We start from the raw sequence: 9,318 nt of genomic DNA, 5'->3' as shown, positions 1-9,318 counted from the left end.
CACTTCCCCATGAGAGTGGAATGAATAGGAAAGAGAATTTATTAGAATTCCTTAAGTGAATAAATTCACTAAAGTTATTTGTGCAAAGTTGTCGCTGAAGTTTATCCACTTTTAAGTCATATAATATTTCTGTTTATTTTCATTGAAAATTAACCAAATTTAGGCCATTCATAGTGAAATTAATGTAAAGCTTAAGCATTCACCTCTATTAAAATTACTGTTTTCACTCAGCAACATTAATTACCATGAAGAATTTGCAATAAATTTTTAAGAAAAGCTAATTTTAATATTTGAAGAGTTATTTGATCCTAAAACAAAACCTGAATTTAAGGCCTAGGCCATTTGATAGACTCTTTTTGAGCAGAAATTTCATTACTATGGGCTAAATGAAGATCATCTAAACTAACATTAGCATGGGTCAGGTAGAATTTCATAATGCAAGACAACCAGGTGAAAAGTGAAATACATGATTGGTTTCAAGCCAACAGTTTGTCATCTTTCAGCTGCTAAACTGACTACCAGATTTTGATGTTGAATGGTCCTAGGCAATATATGCCTTTAGGAAAGTTGAGTATGGCAAACGTCACTTGTTAGAAACATTTTTCTTGAAAAGAATTTCATAGCTATTCATTTATTTTTATTTTGTCCCCATATTGTGTTTGGCATTTCCTTCCTCCCTACCTTCCTCCTTCCCTCCCTCCCTTCCTCCCTCCCTCCCTTCCTTCCTCCCTTTCTTTTTTTTTTTCCTGATGTGCTTTGCTTTTATGGAAAATTGTCTTGTTTGATAGGTAGAAACATGGTGGTGAGCCTCTGTGTAAAATAAGGTTACTTCTTATGGACCAGAAATATTTTACTCATTTTGGAATTATAACATTTTTGCATTTTCATGAATACATACTTTGTTTTGGTGATTATTAGTAATTTGCTTGTTAATTAAATTTTTGTAGTATTTCCTGGAGAAAATTTAAGCTGAAGAGTCTAATTTTCTTGATTTAGGGTACACTTTAATAAGTCTAGAAGCCTCCAAGTTCAAGGACCAAACCTTTATAATCTAGAATTTTGAGAAACGTGGAAATACTCTTGTTAGCATGTGTTTTGCTCTAAACTGGATTAACGCAGAAGGATCCTAGGAGGACTTAAGATGTTCTTATTATGAAGTGGCAGTCAAATTTATGGAACAGGTGACTTATGTATTCACATTGACCAGCTCAGTGATGGCCATCCACTGATGAATTAATAGACATATGTTGGGGAATGGGTCAAGCTCCCTTTGAGCTGGAATGGGTGGGCAGTTTCCAGTGCAGGTAGTTGTTGGTGACATTTGAGCTACTTCCCTACCATAAACACTGGAATTTTCTTTTTCCCATCCTCCTTTTCCCCTGTTTTTGTCTCCTTTATCCTTCTCCTTGCCATAGGCCTACCAGTGGCACTCCAGTTTACCTCCTTAGGAAGGAAGTAAAGAAATTGCTGACTCCTGCCTTAGAAAAGAACATAGCTAACTGATCCCAGAAAGATTTCTGCATTATGAGGTAATTGGGCAGTTTTTTCTGACTGCTGTTTTCCCCATAGTCTTAAGTTGGCAGTTTGAAGAGCATTGAAATTGTTAAGAAATTTGTGAATTTAAGAAAGTAAGAAGTATGTGTATTTTGGGTAAGTTCCTGGAAGCTGAGACTTACTGGTTTGGAAATTGGAGAGCAGAAAGAGGAGAGCTGTTTAGTGTGTTTATGAATGGAGAGTGAGAGGTATACAAGGGAATGATTTCAAGGTAAAGTGGAAGAAATTTTTACTGGAGGTAGGAAAAGACACTGAGATGGAGTCTTAAATGAGAGTTTGTTTGCTAAGGACAGTGAAGTTGATGTTCACTAAGGAAGTTTCAGTAAAATCAGAAAATGGGTCCCTTGTTGGTTATGGGAAAGCTATTGGTCTGTAACTAGATGTTATAGTGATGATGCAATATACAAATCTGTTTTCAGGTGTAGGATGTTTGCTTTTCTGGACAAATTAAATAGCACAATTGTGGAATGGCAACTTTCCTGGTCAAGGCAAGTTGCTGCTGGAGACTTATTTTGAGGGGAAGAAATAAGAAAGTTTCAAACTTTTTCACGGTTACCATTTTTAAACTATCAGAAATATGTATCTTACATTCTCCTGGGTTCATGTTACAATGTAGTTTACCTTTGCTTTTCAAAATGTTCTTTAGATCAAATTATTTGATTTTATAGTCCACAAAGATCCATATTATGCCTTGCATTTATAGAACCTTGAGCCTTTGTTCCACATGAATTTCTAGAAGAGGACAATAAACCGGGTAAAAACACTGAATTGCAATTTTAGGCATCCTTTCTATTTCTTTTATATTTACAATCCTAGCAACGATTTAACATTGTAGACCTTATGAGATCCTCAATAATACTATATTTCTGAAATTAGACAACACACACCCCTCCCCCCCCCAACTCAAGTTTCTGTTTGTTCTCCCACTTTCTGTGTTACTTTAAAATTGTAGAATTCTCAAGAGTTCGTTGGTGGCAAGTGTTAATAATATAGTTTAGTACATCTTGGAAGTTCTTACGTCCTTTGTAGGGTGAAGTGATTGTGTTTAGATTTCTGTTCCCAGTATCCCAGGAGCATTGTAAATTATTTAAGATAAAGAGTTGCTATCATACTTGTTTTTAAAGTTATATAATTCAAGTATATTTGGATTAACTCTGTTTTCTAGTTTAGTATGGACTTATTCTCAGTGATTTTGACAGATTACTTTCAAGTTTCATTTTACCCAAATCTGTATACGTTAGTGATAAAACCTCTTTAAAGATAACTAAAAAAAAGAGGTTCTGATTTTGTATTTGGAATGTAGTGGGTTTTTTTTTACAAATGTCAAATACATTAATAATAGAAGAATTATTTTTATTTTAACTTATTTTGTAGAGTTGGCACTTATTATGGTTTTCACATAGTGTTGTGTGTCAGATTTTAAATTATTATAGTTACATACTATAACTTAAGTCAGTGTAGAGCCTTCTTAAATAACCCCTCCCTTAGGAATTGTTTAAAAAGAAGTGAATTCCCAAACCTGTGTCAAGAACCAGTGATTTAAATGACTGTGAGACAAGTCTTTGAAAGGCTTCCTTGAGTCTAGTCAATGGAGATAAATGATAGCCCATTTCCATGCTGCATACAGTTGTTAGGGTTTATAAAGTTGTCAATATGTAAAAGTGCAAAAGCAGGAAAGACTGTAAAGTTGCCTATAAAATTTCTAGTTTTCATTATTTGCACTATTTATCTTTGCACTTGATTTTTTGAAAATTAAGACTAGTCACTTTCACTTTTGTTTCTAGTCTTTTCTAATTTCTTACAGAATTATGTTTTCAGTATCCCTCCCAAAGCAAAACTTATATGCAATTAAATATTCTTTATAAGTCCAAGAAAATATTTCTTAGTGTTAGCTATGTAGAACAAAAATTTGTTTTGATAAAATTTTTAATATGGGCCTTTATTTGCCAATAAAATCCTTTGTAACTGTGAGTTTTATTAGACTATTTGAATAGACAAACTGAAAGCTTAGGATAGAAAAAAATTATATATATATATATACATGTATATACACACACACACACACACACACACACACACACACACACACACACACACACACACACACACACACACACACACACACACATATGAAGTGGTGTCTTTGAGATCCAGTTTCCAGCCTGAAATGGCCTGATTTTGGAGTGTTGATTTGTTTTCACTGAAGTCAATGAGATTTGAGTCTAGCTGGGTATTGGCTTTAAAAGCTGAAAGTGAAGTGGGTGGCAAGTGGCAGCTCCCTCTTTCATGTAGTTTTCCATAATACTCATGGAGTTTCCTCATGGTCTATGTGATATAACTGGTATCGAAATAATTATATTAAATGAATATTCCTTTTTGGAATTCAAGGTTGACTCACTTTTTGAGGAGGGGAGGGTGGCAGGGGATAAGAGACTTTATTTTAACTAGAGGCATTATTATAACCTCAAGATGTGCTCTAGAAAGAATAGGAGAACAAAAAGTGTACCTGTGAACATATTTTTTGTCTTAGTGAGATTGCGCGACACAGTTAGTGTTCGGAATTGCAAAAAAAAAAAAAATTGACAGTTTTGTCAATAGAACAGAAATGTGTTTTGGCTAAAATTATATTTTGTAAGTTATTTAATTACTTCGTTTTATATTCCCTTTCCCATAGCCTTTTAGGCACTTCATACTTAAAACCAACAAGTGAGAGGCCTCTTTTCAGATCTGGTTTATTTTTGGAATGCCTGAGTGTGTTTCTGGATGGGTGGGGGGGGTGGGGGGGGCGGTGCGGCGGGGCTGGTGTTTTAATTCTTGACATGCTCGTCTCAGCATGTTTTGCTATTCATTCTGGATCTTAAGTTTGCAAATTCTGCTGAAAATTCAGTGATGTATTTGAAATGAGAAACTTCTCTGTGACATAGTGTGAATGTTTGTGGCTGGACTCTATTGTGGAAACTTGTGGCTTTGTTTTTAATTGAGGTAGAAAGTTAAACTTCCGTTGTTCAGATTTTAGGTTTATCTAGTGGAATTGTGCCCGGTAGTTATCTAAATATGGACCAATTTTGGGAAATGAAGGTTGACAAATGTGTATTTGACTCTAGATAATCCTTTATTCAAAATCATAAAGGCTTACATCATTAGAGTTGTCTTAGGTTTTATGTTGTCTTGGGTTAAATGTGGATGATGATCAGCATTATATCTATGAACTTCCTTTGGGAAAAGAGAAAAATTCAGTCTCCAAACCTTTTCTTGGAGACTAAATTTACCATATATGGATAATGAAAAAATTTTAAAAAGTGGCTTTGATTATTTTTAAATGGAATTTAATCAGCTTAGTTATTTTTCCTAGTTTGAAGCACTTATTTCCCAAATGTGAATAAAGGGAAAAGATCAACAATTTGGCCCCCCCCTTTTTTGAGGCCATTTTTAGTTTTCTGCCCCCATTTCCCAATCCTGTTATAAAATGAATTACGGGTATCCCTCTAAGTCCCTATAACCCCTTTTGGGGGTCACAGATACCTTTGATAATCTGACAAAAGTGATGGACCCTCTCCCCAGAAAGAAAATACAACATATACAGATAATTTTGCATACAACCTCAGGGGCATCACACATCTTCTGAAACCCAAGTTAAGGATCTCTAAGTAAACTCTGTAGAGAAAATTTTAATGCAATTAATTGATAAAATTAAGAACTAAGTATTGGCATAAAACATTTCAGATTGGAATTATCGTTAGATGATGGCCCCTACTAGCAAAATGTGACATTCCAACCAGCTTTGTTAGACATTATAACATCCAGATAGAAGGAAAAAAGAAGCAAAGTTCTGAGAGCTATTTTTAAGGAGTCAGGGCATCTCTAGACATGGGAGCCACTCCTGGTTCAAGGCAGGGGTCAGGGTGCCTGACAGCTTCTAGCAGGGTAGAGTTTGATAAACCACAATGCTCAGGATGCCAAGGGGTTAGCCATTATCTTAACCCCTTTCTCACCAAAAGATTTTAGTTTTGTGTATTGGGAAACAAGACGTCACTAGGGAAGAAAAAGATTTGCCTTACAACTTTGCTGGAACACATCAGTTTGGTGACGTATGGGACACCGGTATCATTTTTGAGAAGGTGCATAAAACCAAAGTAAATTATTCTCTATGTAGAACATTATTTACTAGTAACATTTGTTTGGATGTATTAGCTTTGACAATTTTTACCAGTAAATATTGGTTTTATTTAAAACTGGGAATCCAGTTTATAAATAAGATAGTTGATATATCTGTCCTTTCCCCCATGTAAAGAATAGTTTAAAGGTTTATGCTTACTTTTTATTTTTCTCTCTTGATGCCATGGAGTGGGGTGGGGGCGGGGGAGATCTTTGAGTCAACAACCGACAAAATATCTTCTTCAAATTTAAAAATTGAGAAAGCAGCACCTTATTTAAGTCTAACTGTATACCATTTTAGTGCATGTATTAGTTTTAATAATGATTTTTTGGTGCATGCCTTTGGGCTTATTCAAAAGTGTACAATAGGAAAGTATACGTATTTCCTTTCTTAGAAAGGAGATGTTTTTCTACTTTGCAACATGTGATTACAAAAATCTTCCTCTGTGGGAAGATTAACCATGTATTGAACTACTGAAAAGTATATATTTTTAGATATACAGAAAGCATCTACATGGAGCAGCATTCAGACCTATATAGAAGTCATAGCATTCTATATAGGACCAAAAAGGAAATAACATTAAACACTTAAACAGACTTTGTTGGGTAGAAATACCTTTAGATCTTGCATTGACTTCCAAAAAGAAAATGCCACAGAAGTTTGCTGAAAACTTTTGTTGTTTGAATTTTCTCTGTCAGTGTATTTAGCCCAAATAGAACAGCTTTGGGTTAACACATACGTAAGAATCAAAAAAACAAAGCTAACTAAATAAATCAGTCTGGTTTGCCAATCCAGCTTGACTGAAATAAGTAAACTAATCACTTGCAACATGAAAAACTGTTCAACTCCTCTAAGGTTTTGACAAAATAACCTTGGCTGATGTGGGAAGACTCCCACTTTGATTTCTGACCTGACAGTGAAGATTCATGCTTGACATGATTTCATACCTGACAGTGTCTGTTTAAGGAGCTGTGGTACAGTCTGCTAATTCAATCCCAGATACCTGTTGATTACCTGTGAGATCTAGAGTCCAAAGTAGCCAGCAGCTGTATCCCTGAGTGCTCTGTGCCCATCAGATCTCTTAAAGTAAGCAGGGTTGGGGCAGGTCACAGCTCTGATGAGTGACCTCAGGTGCTGTGGACAGCCCCAGATTTAAGACTTGTATCTGCTTTCTTGGGAGTCATCACTGAACTAATGTCCCACATGGTGTTACTTACTGTAGATGCTCTCTCTTGGAGGAGGCCCAGAGCACACATCCTAATTGCTTGTGGTACTCAGAGAGGGGGTGCTAACTCTGATGCCCTGGCCAAATTCCAGTTTAGGGATGTGGGTCTTCTTGCTATTCTAATCGGAAACATGCATCGCTTCCCATTTTCCCTGTTGATCTCAGTGCAAACTGCACTAGTATATTTCTTTGCCCCGACCCCAAGTCTCTAAGATGCTGGTGTGTATTATATAGGCCAAGTTCATGCCTTATCCTAATGCTGGAAAGTTGAGGAATGAGTGAGCTTGGTGTCACAGTGCCCTGTAGTTGGAAGGTAAACTCTTGTGGTGTTTTAGGGATGAAGCTGGCCCTCTTCTTAGCATAAGTTGGGGAATGTGCACTGGCCGGAGGCTTCCAGCCATGAGGTGTGAACTGAAACCTATTTTCCCTCTTTTCTTATAGCATGTTGAGAAAATCTGTTGGGTTTTTAGCAGTCAGGGAAGGCCGGAGTTCTGCAGCTTTAATCTGGGTAACTGAGGCTAGTTTGAGCAAGTCTTTGGTTAATTAACTAGGTTCTCAGATGCCACAGACTCCGTGAAAAGTCACCATTATTTTCAATGGTTGTGATAGAATTTCCCCCAGTAGCCATTATTTTAAGATTATATTGCAGAGTTGCTTTATTTGAGCTTTTCGTGTATACACAATCCCAAACTGGAAGAAATAATAATTAAAAAAAGGAATCCTGCTGTGAAAGGTATATATTACTCTAGATTTTTCTTACTGTAAATATTGTAAGATTGTAATACTGTCGATATTTTATTAACCAACAAATGTTAATCTATGTGAATTCAGACTTATTTTAAATGTGCTTCTTATTTACTGTGTGTGGTCCCTGTTGCTGACAGTATTAAGTTATATTCTGATGTAAGATTAACTTTATTAAAGAATGTAAACATTGTTTCCTTATGGGAAAACAAATAAAGTATAAAGAAGACAATTCTTTTCATTAAAATATACTGTGTATTTACACTTGCTAGACCCAGCACCACTTATAAATTTAGTACACTGTTCAAAATTTTAGTTAACACAGCTGACATGGATGTGCTCTGTTTGAAAGTCTAAGAGTAGGTATTGTTGGAATATAAACAGTTTGTATTTGTCTGCTGTGAATCATAATCTTGAAATTTCTAATCGAGTTTGTAAAATTTTTATAGTAAAACATTTTAACGACAATTTAAAAATTTATCTTCTCTAAAGAATGGTCAAAACAATATCCTTTCAGAAATAGAATTGTTCTTTAATATCTTTCCAAAATGATTTTGGTTAAATGGACCAGATGTATGTTAGTTAAAATTTAAGACAAAGTTGTAATATTCTTTGAGTTTACAAGTTAATCCTTATTGGAGATGTGCCAATTATACAGTAGAATATCATTAATTTGCACTGTTTGGGGACCCCATTAAGAATGCTGAATTTTTCCAACTAAGAAGTAAGCAAATGCAATTTAAAAAGTAAATTTGAGCATTCTGTATTAAATATGTGCAGTTATTATCACATGAAGAAGCTCAGTGTGTCGGGCTGTAATATAACCATACTTGCTGTCATGTTCTCCCATCTCAGTGCTGGGAACTCACCATGTGGAAACCAAGCAAATGTGTTGTGCATCAGCCGGCTTGAGTTTGTTCAATATCAAAGCTGAAACTAGCGAGGTCTGCTGTACTGCTTATTGAAGTATTGTGATTCTTTTAGGCATTGATTCTTACAAAATATATACTGTAACAGTATACTTTGTACAGATTTAAATTTTATTTGAAAAAAATGAAATAAAGTAGGCAAAAAAATAAAGATGTTTATTTTTCATGTGACTATATAAACAGATCAGTCTTTTGTTTCAGTGCCTTTGGTGGGGGTGGTTATGGTTGCTCTTGGAATTTTTGGGGGGGAGGGGGGGATAGAAGCCATTTTAAGGATTCAGCAGCAGGTATACTTGCCTAATCATTAACTTGCTATAAGGATTAAGTGGGCTGTCTCACACTGGAAAACTATTTTCTATTTTATTTTAAAACAAATTTAATTTTAGAGATTTTATGTGAATGGCTTCCCTATCTTGCTTCTTGAGTCAGTTTTTTAAATTCTCTGGTGGTGTGACGGTTAACCAAGCTATCACAATTGAAGAGAAAGAGAAACTTTTGCCATAGATCATGTCCCTTTTCCATAGAAGGCTTTTTGTTTTCTGTCGTTTTAAATTTGAAGTTGGTTTGGGTTACAAAAGAGTCATGACAAAAGATGAAGAGAATCCTCTGCAGAAAATAGCAGTTGTGCTTGAAAATAAGATCCTTTCAAAAATGCTCGTCTAGTGAGTGGAGTGGTAGACAGTGAATGAAGTTACCAATAAAAATGTGGC

At 35.3% G+C, this 9,318-nt stretch overlaps 1 protein-coding gene across 1 annotated transcript; it reads left to right on the top strand.

The window, feature by feature from the left end:
• Window positions 1–4,370: 4,370 nt before the first annotated feature.
• On the top strand, window positions 4,371–8,781 carry IGIP (IgA inducing protein). Its single transcript, XM_060008715.1, has one exon. The coding sequence runs from the start codon at window positions 8,452–8,454 to the stop codon at window positions 8,611–8,613; it is 162 nt and encodes a 53-aa protein (XP_059864698.1). The 5' UTR covers window positions 4,371–8,451; the 3' UTR covers window positions 8,614–8,781.
• Window positions 8,782–9,318: the final 537 nt, after the last annotated feature.

The sequence above is a fragment of the Delphinus delphis genome, chromosome 3 (genome assembly GCF_949987515.2).
Source record: "Delphinus delphis chromosome 3, mDelDel1.2, whole genome shotgun sequence".
Taxonomy (NCBI): domain Eukaryota; kingdom Metazoa; phylum Chordata; class Mammalia; order Artiodactyla; family Delphinidae; genus Delphinus; species Delphinus delphis.
Note: the sequence above shows the minus strand (reverse complement) of the source record. Positions and strands in the feature narration are given on the sequence as shown.

What these genes read in the sequence shown, in the direction of transcription:
- IGIP (XM_060008715.1), top strand. Translation starts at nt 8,452, where the DNA reads ATGTGCAGTTATTATCACATGAAGAAGCTCAGTGTGTCGGGCTGTAAT.